General features: G+C 36.7%; 1 protein-coding gene across 5 annotated transcripts in view; it reads right to left on the bottom strand.

Annotated features, from left to right (window-relative positions):
• LOC106882353 (DENN domain-containing protein 3) overlaps positions 1-13121 on the bottom strand; it is a 60081-nt gene that overhangs the window by 1750 nt on the left and 45210 nt on the right. For all 5 annotated transcript variants that reach the window (XM_014933002.2, XM_014933001.2, XM_014933003.2 and 2 more), the window contains 7 exons: positions 10545-10704; positions 9283-9476; positions 8697-8803; positions 5523-5668; positions 5099-5235; positions 2835-2962; positions 2335-2472 (listed from right to left, as the gene is read on the bottom strand). In XM_014933002.2, coding sequence (XP_014788488.1) covers positions 2335-2472; positions 2835-2962; positions 5099-5235; positions 5523-5668; positions 8697-8803; positions 9283-9476; positions 10545-10704 — 1010 coding nt within the window. The remainder of the gene's footprint in view (positions 1-2334; positions 2473-2834; positions 2963-5098; positions 5236-5522; positions 5669-8696; positions 8804-9282; positions 9477-10544; positions 10705-13121) is intronic.

Here is a 13121-nt window from a genome sequence, read left to right as displayed (position 1 = left end):
GATTGCAGATAATATTTCTGAATCTCTTTGATTCTTTACATGTGCTGGCCTCCTGATAATTAATCGATATTAATTAATATATGACTAATTACCAGATTTTATAATAATATATATATATATATGTATGTGTGTGTATATGTTTGTGTGTCTGTATTTGTCCCCCCAACATCGCTTGACAACTGGTGCTGGTGTGTTTACGTCCCCGTAACTTAGCGGTTCGGCAAAAAGAGACCGATAGAATAAGTACTAGGCTTCCAAAGAATAAGTCCTGGGGTCGATTTGCTCGACTAAAGGTGGTACTCCAGCATGGCCACAGTCAAATGGCTGAAACAAGTAAAAGAGTATATGCATAAGTGAATTTCATCATCATCATTTTAATGTCTACTTTTCCATGTGTACAAGGGTTAGATGGAATTTATTGAGGTAGGTTTCCTATGACCTGAAGCCCTTCCTGTTAACCCTCACCTGTTTCCAAGCAAGGTAATATTTCTCTGCAGCTGGACATGTTTTCACAAAAGACTGGAAACAAATGACATTGTTTGTATGTTGGTGATGCTTGTTTATAGATACTGTACAATGTCAAGACCAAGAGAAACAGCCACAGACACACACACACACACATTCAGGTTTCTTCCAGTTTCTGCCTACCAAATCCACTCACAAGCCTTTGGTTTGCTCAGAGCTGTGGTAGAAGAAGATACTCGTTCAACGTGCTGCATAGTGGGACTGAACCTCAAATCATCTGGTTCACAAGCAAACGTCTTAACCACACAGTCATACCTGTGAATGTAATTATGTGTGTGTGTGTAAAGTAATAAGGATATGAAATCCACAGCATGGTTTTGTGCTGATTATCTGAGTAGATAAGTACAATCTGCATTACTTAAGATAATAAATATTAATTTGGGTTATCTTTGTGAAATCATGGTAATGTGTAATTGTATGAGTTACTTATTCATGCTAATATACATAGTCTCTTCAGGACACTCCATGGAGTCAAACTACAAACTGGATATTGAGATGCCTCTTCCTTCAAGAGACACCTCAGACTAAGTGCTAATAATGTCTCTTGTCCAGGTTACAGTGAAGTTCAAAGGTCAACAAATAGCAACATCTTTAACTCTTTACCATTCAGATGACTCTGTTGAATGTAATATTTATTTCTTCATATTGCTTTGAATTAATCATTCATTATCTTGTAGCTTTGAAATTTCGATGGTGTGTTTGAATAGTTTTAAAATGATGTTGTAGTGTAGGCATAAATGGCTGAATCTTGCCAGGTTGAACATAAAACAGAAGGCATATTTGAGCTGGATATGGCTGGTTTAAACACTAAAGGATTGATGATAGATGATGGCTGAAAAAGCTTATTACTTTCAATCATCTTGGACTCCTTGCCCTTGAACCAAGATATCCCATGGTCAAAATCACAAGAAAACTCATGTGGCACAGCTTCTCCATGCTAAACAAAACTATGCACAGACGTGGTCATCACTGCCACCACCACCACCACCACCACCACCACCACCAACAACAACAACCAGAAAGTATCTACACACTATCACACATGCATATATGTGTATAATATATACACATAGAACTTTTCACACTTCCCACTCATCAAATCTAAATTGATTTAATTTTTAGTCAGTAAAATAATATATATGAACATGATACCCACCCTCAGATTCCTGCTAAAAGAGTGTATTTGAGTAAGGCATTCCAGTTAAACACATTGTCTCTTTCACTCTCTCTCTAGGTTATATTTTTTACTATTATTCGTTAATTCAAGAAAGTGAGATCATAAACCATAATTCATAGCTTTTTAGAGCATTTAAACAATTGAAATTGATAAAGTAACAACACTGGCTTCTTGGTCCAGACACAGTACCATGAAGGAAGGAGTGTCCAAAATACCAGCCATTCCTCTATTATTGTTTGTAAGCATAATGATTAAGCCTCCATTAAATCATTTGATCTGCTAGAAATGACAGCCAAATCTTTTGCAAATCACATACAACAGCCTTTTCTTTGGAGTCATTGGATAATGTTTTAGATACAATGTGTCTGAATAAAAGACATAAATGATGAAGGCTGGTGTGTCACAGTTCTACTTGATATGAGCTAATTTTGAGGATAAAAAATATCAACAACAATCATAAGTGTAATACGTTCAATGAAGTAATATCAGGAATTTGATGCTGGCATTCATCAGAGTTATTAACAAGATTCTAATGAAGTTCTTTAAATTCAAATATTATTGAAATTCTTAAAAAAAAACCCCAATAATTTATTAATTAATGATCTACCAAATAATAAGTTCCAAGAACTTACCATATCTTTAGCTTTAACAATTGTTGTCACACCACGTCGACTACAACCATTGTGTTTAAGTATAATTTTCTCCTTCAGAGTGAATTTGACAGAGTCCAAGACATATACTGCACCAATGGATGAATAACCGATCCACATCTTTAAAAGAAACAATAACAAAAGTTCATGTTTATGTTTTTTAAACTAAGAGACATATGCTAATGCAGAGAGTGTTCATGTGAAAGAGAATAAAAGTAACCATTTCTGTAAGACATCAATAAGATTCATGGAAATTTTATATTTTCCATTCTCTACTCTATTATACAAATACATTTTGTATTGATATATTCACATGCAGTGTTTAAAAATGTAAATCCCATTATGCTGATAGCTATAATACCTATGGTACTCTTCTGATATTTCAACAAAGGTTTTGAGAATAAACAACAACAACAACAACAAAAATAAATTTTTTAAATCCTAAAGAAAACACAAGAACAAAACAAATCAATATATTTTACCTCATCATTTTCAGTCAAAAGATTATAGCATTGAACTGGAACACGTTGAGGTAAGTCTAGGCAGATTTTGTCAATTTCTTTCAACAATACACCCTCAGATGATAATATAAGTGTTTTATTTTCACAAGCTGGATATAGAAAAGAAGAATAAAAGAAAAAAAATGATAACATTTATATTATTACTTTGATCAATAGCAATTTAAAATATACAGAACAAGTAGAAAGATAAATTTTATTCAACGCATAGATACTGAATAGTATAAATATAAAGGATAAAATTCTTTTTTTCTTTTTAAAAGCAGAAAAATTTGTCAGCAGCCAGCTATGAGAAACGAACTCACATCCCTCTAATATCTGGTTAGAATGCTTTACTATTTAAACCAAACTGCCTGACTGCCAAATTCTTCTGCAATTTAAGAAGTTATAGAATCATCCAGGAATGCTAGATGTCATATAGGCTACGCCGTATGTAAACAAACAAGTTTGTTTTTCGAAGTGCTGAAATGTATGGTAGAACAAGTAGAAAGATAAATTTTATTCCACGCATAGATACTGAACAGTATAGATATAAAGGATAAAATCCTTTTTTCTTTTTAAAAGCAGAAAAATTTGTCGGCAGCCAGCCAGTATACAAAATTATATATCCACTACAGACCATCTTACCAATTGGCTTCACATTAGGAGTTCAACAGAGTGTTAGATAATAGTCTGATTATGTAACCCTGCACTCTTCAGAGGTAGCAATTATGGAATGAAATATGGTGACTACTCTCTATTGTGAGAAGTAAATAGATATTCAGTTTGGTTCTACAGTATTAAATTGAGTGAAAAGATGAGAGAATATCACCTGAGGAGATGCATTCCACATCTTGGATGTAAGAAAATGATTGCACAACATCTCACCTAACATACAGGTGTTAAAATGCATCAAAACAATTGTAGTGATATTAAATAAAGAATGTTGTTAATTCCACTTTCATTCATTTCTCTATATATAATCTCTATGAATAATATGGAATTCCTGATGTATATACCCAGTAGTAGAAGCATTTGAATTGTATGATTGAAAGTAAAAGTAACAGTAACTGATTTAATATTTAAATTTACTGAACTCAAGAAATTTACGTTGACAATGGTTCAATGGCAAATAGTTCTGAGAAAATTCAGGTTGAGGAAACAATGGCATACTTTGAGGAAAGGGTCACCTCCAAAACAAATGTTGAATGTGAAGATAGTGATATCTGCTATGGTAGATGATCAGGAGGTAGACATAGAAGTAAACATCTCTTTTAGTTGAAATAGCAACCATTTGATAATCTTATAAAATTTAAAAGATCTCACTGATTTGCTTCATATTTAACATCACTCTGAGAATGGCTATCTCAATTCTCAATCTTTTGTCCAGGAGCTTTATGGATTGAGCAGCTTGAATCATGCATCACAGAATTGCTAGTCTTTCAAACTATGAATTCTTGATGAGACACTGATATGTAACAACTCACAAACAAATATCTCATGCAACATGCAAGCTTTCATTAAATCTACCTTTGCCAGAGTTTCTGCAGGTTACATGCTTTTGACAACTCTCCTAATTCTATTTGATTACTACAGCAGAAAGTGGCTGCCATTACTTTCAACTACAAAAATTATGTAACTATCTTGACTGGCAAAAGGTGCATCACTGTAGGCTACCATCTTCAATCCTGTGTTCTATTTTTAAACTTTCAGCATCCCATTTGAAGATCATTCCATCCCAAAGATCTGGAATGTAAATTTGCAAACACTACTTCTTTTGTTAGCTTGTCTTATACACTTTGTCTTCCCCTTCTTCATAAATGAGCTTAATTCACTAATATCACAGCTAGGATCTGATCTTATTTGAGTGGCAATCCAATTCAATAACTTGCCACACTACAGACTCCTCTACATTATTCGTTTTTTTTTCTTCAGTATTTGAAATTTGAACAGGAATAGGCTTCAAATCACCCTTCACATACCTGCCTTGGCTGACAAATATAATATCACCAATTTGTTCAATATCCAAATCAACATATTTGAACTTGGAGGATTCTTCTGAGTTCACAGTAAAAGTAGATTTAATATAACATCCTCTTCCTTGACAGCTGAATAAATGTACTGAATCACAAAATTTGACTCTTTTTTTTTTTTTTTTACGAGAAACGACACAGAAAGAAGCAGGACAGTAAATATATATGTATTTGAATATACATATGTATACAAAAAAGAATCTTTGTTCTACTTACCACACCAGAGAAAATTGATACAGAACTGAATATCGTGCAGATATTCAACATCCTTTAAACAGATCCTGTGTTCTATTTTTAAACTTTCAGCATCCCATTTGAAGATCATTCCATTCCAGCTGGCTGTAAACACCAATCTGAAATCACATAGGATAATAAATTCATAGAAAGTCATAACTATTGACAGTATTCTCTCTCATCTCACTTTCTCAAGCTAACAACGAAGCCTCAATGTGGTCATTTGACCTGCTAAAAATAGCAATCAAATTAGTCACAAATCACATCCCACTGTCTTAAAAAAAGAAAAGGATACATTGGATTATTTGATCCAGACTTCCAGGTTAATAAGAATTTTTTTTTACATGAAAATATCCCACCAGCAATAACAAGCTTAAAGAGATTAAATCAAGAAAGCAACACTAACCCTTTTTTTTCAGCTTCAATAATAGCAACAACTCTACTATTGTGTTCTAGTAACTGGGTGACACATTTGATACTCTCTGATGAGATTATGTAAATATTGTAGCTTCCAGCCCAGACATTTCTGTTATCAGGTGAGTATAAACACATCTAGAAGATATTGAAGAAATGTTTCAGAACCATAGAGAAAATCATGTATTTAAATTGTGCATACTTAAAGAAATTACATATATTTATATAGTATATGGAAATCATATAAATTGTATGTAAACAAGTGTCACTGACAATTTATGTCCAGCCAGAGAAATATTGCTTTTCTTGGAAACAAGTGAGGACTGATGACTGGATAGGCATCCATCTGTAGAAAATCTTTTTCAATTAATTCTGTCTGACTCATGCAAGCATGGAAAGGTGTATTTTAAATAATAACAATGATGATGTATAAGGAAATAAATCATATATATTCAAATACATCCCTTACATTTAAATTATATATATTCAACTGTAATAATTATTGCCAGATCTTAAAATCATATCTTCTGCTGTCTTATAAAAAGAGGGATAGATTATTCAATAATGTAATCTAAGAAAACAAAAGAACATTGATGGCTACACCTAGAGTTCTTTTCATTACAGGACTGCTTTATCAGGGTTGACCTGAGCTAAAGCTTAAAGAAATCATCATCAACACTGCTGCTGTTGCTGTCATCATAATTGTTGTTGTTATTACTATTATTATTATTTAATAATAATAATAATAATATCTCCAAAGGTCTCAGTCGCTCGTCAATGCCTCTGTGAGGTCCAACATTCAAAGGTCATGCTTCACCACCTCATCCCACGTCTTCCTGGGTTTATCTCTTCCACAAGTTCCCTCCACTGTTAGGGTGTGACACTTTTTCACACAGCTGTCCTCATCCATATGCAACACATCACTATACCAGCACAGTCATCTCTCTTGCACACCACATCTGATGCTTCTTATGTCCAACTTTTATCTCAGGGCGTTTACACTCTGTCATGTATGTACACTGACATTACACATCCAGCAGAGTATACTAGTTTCAATTCTTGCAAGCTTGCACATGTCCTCAGCAGTCACAGCCCATGTTTCACTGCTGTGTAGTATGGCTGTTTGCACACATGCATCATAGTCTACCTTTTACTCTGTTTGAGAGACCCTTTGTCACCAGCAGAGGTAAGAGCTCTCTGAACTTTGCCCAGGCTATTCTTATTCTAGCATCTATGCTCTCACAGCATCCATCCCCGCTACTGACTCAATCACCTAGGTAAAGGAAGCTATTAACAACTTCTAGTTTTTCCCTCTTTGCATGTGACAGAAGCTGTTTTCTGCACATTTTCAATGTCTATTGCCCCTGTGTATCTGCCACGCACAAAAACTATCTTCTCAGTTAGTCCTTTGATATTGCTGCACCTCTTATGTGTCCATAGCTTACACTGGGAACATCATATGGAGTTTCTACATACGCCTTTTCTACAGATCGAGCAGGGCCATATACCTGAAGGGATTTGTGATTTGTCTGCCTTCCTACTTACTAAGACTTTGGTTTCTGCTAGATTGACTCTAAGGCCCTTCAATTCTAGACCTTGCTTCCACACCTGAAACTTTCCTAGTTCAGATAGTAACTCAGCTATCAGAGCAAGGTCATCAGCATAGAGAAGCTCCCAGGGGCATTCTGTCTTGAATTCTTCTGTTATTGTCTGGAGGACTATGATGAATAGGAGGGGGAGATGAGGACTGATCCTTGGTGGAGTCTTACCCCTACCCAGAATTCTTCACTATACTCATTGCCAACCTTCACCTTACTGACAGCATCCCTGTGCATGCTGTACAGCTCTCTCTAACTGCTCATCTATCCCTAGTTTCCACATTGACCACCAGATAAGGGAACGGGGGACCCTGTCAAAGGCTTTCTCTGTGTCAACGAAAGCCATGTACAGAGGTTTATCTTTGGCTAGGTATTTCTCCTGCAGCTCTCATATACCAAACATACAACATCAGTGGTGCTTTTCCCAAACTGCATTTCATCTAAACTAACTCTCTCCCTAATTAGTTAGGCTATGACCCTCTCTGTGACTTTCATCACCTGATCCAACAATTTGATACCTCTGTAATTATTTGTGTGTAATGTGTCATCTTTACTTTTGTAGCAGTTGACTATGGTGCTGCTACACCAGCCATTGGGTATGACTCCTTCATGTATCACCTGATTGACTATATGGGTGACTAGACTATAACCTACACTACCAGATATTTTAAGCATCTCTGATGGGCTGGGGGCTTTTCCTGTCTTCATACCCTTAATTGATTTATCGACCAAGGTACTGTTGATTTGGAGAGCTGGTCCCTCTGTTGGGTTGACATTTGGCAGACTCTCTTCTTCCTATTCATTCTCTTCATTTAGCAACTTTTTATAGTGCTGTCTCCAAAACTCTCTCTTTGCAGTGTCATTAAATGTAGGTAACCCATCATCCATGTGGACACATTTCTCTATGACATCACGATTCTCTCTCACACACTGTCTTGCAACACAAAGCACTTCAAGTCTTATTTACAAGTATTACATCATACAAGTCAAAGTGGTATAAACACGCACATGCACACACACACATGCACAAACCATGTTCTGAAGCAAAAGTTACAGCCATTGCTAAGAGCAGTTATCTAAGTAGAATAAACTTCTTTAGTATGTGCAAGTAGCTTAGTTTTTACAGGTGCAAGTTTTCTCACATTTTCTGCCTACCAAATTCACTCACAAAACTTTGTGAGCGAATTTGGTATGCAGAAAATGTGTGGAAGCCTATTGCATCAAAATATCTGTGTGTGCATTGTGTGTGTGTCCATGCAAGTGTGTGCATGCATGCATGTGTGCACATGTATGTGTTGTGTGTGTGTGTGTGTGCATTTGTGTTTGCCCCTCACTAGGTGTTGGTTTGTTTATGCCACTGTAACTTAGAAGTTTGGCATAAGAGACTGATACAATGAGCACCAAACTTAACAATAGTACTAGGGTTGATTTGATCAGCTAAACCCTTCAAGACAATGCTCCAGTGTGGCTGCAGTCCAGTGACTGAAACAAGTAAAAAAAAATATCAGGGAAGAAAACCCATGCTAGTGTGTTATGAATATGTCATACATACATTTTCTTATACTTACCACGTCACCAAGGGTTTTTATGAATGTGTTCTCTAGCTCCCAGACAATTGCATCAAAAACTCTCACTGTACCACCACTTAGTGAACACCACAGTTGGGCTCTTGATTCTGAAAGGTTTCCAAAATACAAAGAAATGTATTGTACAAGAAGTTCACAACTCTGTGTGTGTGTGTGTGTGTGCATGTGTGTGTGTGTGTGTATGTGTATGTGACTGAGACAAATAAAAGATAATATATATCACCATCACCATCATCATTTAATGCCAGCATAGAAAGCAGATGTTAAATGATGATGATGATATATATATTATCTTTTACTTGTTTTAGTCACACACACACATACACACACAACTTCTTAACCACACAGGCATGGCTGTGCGATTAAGAGATTTCCTTCCCAACTGTGTGGTTTTGGGTTCAATCTCACAGTGGGCATTTTGGGCAAGTGTCTTCCACAATAACTCTGGGTAATTCAAAGTCTTGTGAGTTGTATTTCATAAATTACTAGATATAGACTTAAAGCTTCTATCATACTAATTCAGGTGTTAAAATTTCATGGGCTAATTCAGTGAGTTGAAGAAATTTACCTCTACTCAGGTATAACAATCTCAAAACATTCTGACCAACTTCTTCTTGACATGGGCTGATTTTCTTCTGCAAGAGTTCTCTCGTTGGTCTAGGCAGGGTTAGTTGGCCAAGAGAATGGAGTGTAGAGAAATGACACATTTGACGTATCACATTGTCAATGTTAACATTGCTCACTGCTAGAGAATGTTGACAACTGTGGAGTTTGAAAAAAAAAAAAAAAGGTTACACAGAAAAGACAGAAAATACAGTGAGTTGGTTGAACTATCTGAAAACAATGGATGGTAGGCAATATATTTTCCTGTAGAGGCAGGAGTGAGAGGATTTGTTAGAGCTGGGGTTTACTCAAATTTCACGTGTCTTTGATTCACTGTAATGGAGAGAAAAGATGTCAGAAAATTGTTAGATGTTGATGAGAAAGCAAGTCATTGGATCTGGCTCAACAAAGAGGATGAAAGAGGTGCATCAGGAAGAAGCACTGAGGATAGTAGAAACATCTGGCCCAGAGTCACAACATCTGGTGTGGGGGGGTCTTGTTGTCTACATTGATGGGTGGCCCCCAAGCAGCTCTGGTGTTAGCACTAAAATGGGGCTAAGACACCTACACAGCTGCAGCTGCTTCACCACCTGATGAGACGTTGACCCCCTGCATTCAGAGACAGAGTACAGCAGGACGCTCAGCACACACACACACACACACACACATTCGTTCTGAGTTCAAATTCCGCCGAGGTCGACTTTCATCCTTTCGGGGTCGATAAATTAAGTACCAGTTATGCACTGGGGTCGATGTAATCGACTTAATCCGTTTGTCTGTCCTTGTTTGTCCCCTCTATGTTTAGCCCCTTGTGGGCAATAAAGAAATAAGAATAATAAACTAAAGAGATAATGATAAATTTCTAAAGAACTTCCCAAGACAATATGCACATTGTTACTATTGAAATTCTTCAAAGTGGTGTTTTCCTTATTTTTCAATAGTAAGCCATATAGAAAATTGGATTTTTGAATGATGAAATGATAATGGTGATAGTGATAGCAGTGGTGCTGGTGCCACCATCATCACTATCAGCATTGTCATTTCATCATGTAAATATCCAATTTCCCATGCATCTTACAATTGAAAAATAAGGAAAACACTACATTTGTTACAATGTGTCAACATCATTGAAGAGTTTCCATTAGAACAATAAATAAATGTAACTGTTTTACTCCAATCCCCCACCCCACAAAAGTCAGAAAACAAAGTAGAATTACTTTTTATTACCTGAATATTGCCAAGAGTGCACAGGCTGTTTCTGCACCAGATATAATTGCTGTATCATCTTTGTGATCTTTAGAATATAACTTGGCTGCCCACACTTCAGATAACATCAAGTACCAGATATCACGTTCTTTTTTTAACCAAGCACTGAAAGACTTCTCTTCTGAACAACATACAAAACCAATTATAGTTAATTAGCAAGTTAAATGCTGAATTATTTGGTTAGTTGGTAAGTTAATTTGTTAGAGAGTTTGATGAACATTTTGATACACATATCACACACACACACACATGTAGATTTATCATCGCTACTACCACTGCCATCATCACCATCAAACATTTGTGTTCCAACAAATCTGAGGACTGTATCATGCTCCAATGTCTGCTTTAGCATGGTGTCTACAGTTGGATCTTCTTCCTAATGCCAACCATTTTACAGTGTGTACTGGGCATATGTTTTTTTCATGGCACTAGTACCGGTGAAGTTGCTATGTGGATTGTAAGTCTAAGATCCCTTCGACTGAGTGGGGCTACAGTAAAGGGGCTTATGTTAGAAGATGAAGGGTCAAAGCATGAGAGAAGGAGCAGAAGAAAACAGGATTCTTATCAAGAATCAGGATAGAAAGATTATTGTAAATACTAAAACATTTTCTAGTGAATGCACTCCACAACATAGATTAGTGGAAAATGAAAAAATGTCAGAGCCAGACAGACACAAAAACAGAAGACAATTTAGAGAAGGGACATATGGAAACTAAAATATCTCACAGTTGAAAATAGGTTTAGAAAAATTCTAATTGATACCTATGATTGTAGGGAGAAAAATTAAGATACCTGTAGCATATATATATGTGTGTGTGTGTGTGTGTCTCTCTCTCTCTCTCTATATATATATACAGGAGTCATACCCAATGACTGGTGTAGCAACACCATAGTCAATTGCTACAAAGGTAAAGGTGATGCATTAGATACGAATAATTACAGAGGTATCAAATTGTTGGATCAGGTAATAAAGGTCACAGAGAGGGTCATAGCCCAACTAATTAAGGAGAGAGTCAGTCTAGATGAGATGCAGTTTGGGTTTGTACCAGGGAAAAGCACCACTGATGCTATATTTCTGGTAAGACAGCTGCAGGAGAAATACTTAGCCAAAGATAAACCTCTGTACATGGCTTTCGTTGATATGGAAAAAGCTTTTGACAGCGTCCCTTGATCACTTATCTGGTGGTCAATGCAGGAACTAGGGATAGATAAGTAGTTAGTGAGAACTGTACAAGCCATGTACAGGGATGCTGTCAGTAAGGTGAGGGTTGGCAACGAGTATAGTGAAGAATTCCGGGTAGAGGTGGGGGTCCACCAGGGATCAGTCCTCAGCCCCCCTCTTATTCATCATAGTTCTCCAGACAATAACAGAAGAATTCAAGACAGGATGCCCCTGGGAGCTTTTCTATGTTGATGACTTTGCTGTAATAGCTGAGTCACTATCAGAACTAGAGAAGTTTCAGGTGTGGAGGCAAGGTCTAGAATTGAAGGACCTTAGAGTCAATCTAGCAAAAACTTAGTAAGTCTTAGTAAGTAGGAAGGCAGACAAATCACAAATCCCTTCAGGTATATGGCCTTGCTTGATCTGTAGAAAAGGTGTAGGTAGTAACTCCATAAATTGTACCCAGTGTAAGCTATGGTCACATAAGAGGTGCAGAAATATCAAAGGAAGGCTAACTGAGAAGATAGTTTTTGTGTGTGGCAAATGCTCAGGGGCAATAAACACTGAAAATGTGCAGAAAACAGCTTCCATCACATGCGAGGGGAAAAAACTAGAAGTTACCTATGTGACAAAGTCAGTAGTGGGGGTGGATGTTCTGAGAGTGTAGCTGCTAGAATAAGAATAACCTGGGCAAAGTTCAGAGAGCTCCTACCTCTGCTAGTGACAAAGGGCCTCTTGCTCAGAGTAAAAGGTAGACTGTATGATGCATGTGTGAACAGCCATGCTACATGGCAGTGAAACACAGGCCATGACTGCTGAGGACATGCATAAGCTTGCAAGGTATGAAAGTAGTATGCTCTGCTGGATGCGTAATGTCAGTATGTATACACAACAGAGTGTAAGCAACCTGAGAGAAAAGTTGAACATAAGAAGCATCAGATGTGGTGTGCAAGAGAGACAACTACGCTGGTATGATCATGAGTTACGTATGAATGAGGATAGCTGTGTGAAAAAGTGTCACACCCGGCATAACTACAGAGTTGTACCCCCGACTTTGGAAGGTCAAAACTTTCAGAAAAATGAATATTTTTTAATGAAATTTTCTATGCATATATTATTTATTATGTAGATTCCGAATATACAAAAATTTTCGGTGAAAGTGTTTTGGAATGGGGGTGGGGGACAATTTTCGGTAATTCCAACAGAGTCCACTTAAATTCCTCTTAACTTCCAGGAAAATTAATATTTTTTCGTGAAATTTTCTACAAATATACCTTGATGTATGTACATTTCGAGCATGTAGGAATTTTGAATGAAACAACTGCAGGTTATTTTTGAGAAGTGTTCCCCACACGGTGGTGTTTCGGAGAAAGTCG

Source organism: Octopus bimaculoides, chromosome 4 (genome assembly GCF_001194135.2).
Source record: "Octopus bimaculoides isolate UCB-OBI-ISO-001 chromosome 4, ASM119413v2, whole genome shotgun sequence".
Classification (NCBI taxonomy): domain Eukaryota; kingdom Metazoa; phylum Mollusca; class Cephalopoda; order Octopoda; family Octopodidae; genus Octopus; species Octopus bimaculoides.
The sequence above is the reverse complement of the archived record's forward strand: the minus strand, read 5'-3'. Positions and strand labels throughout refer to the sequence as shown.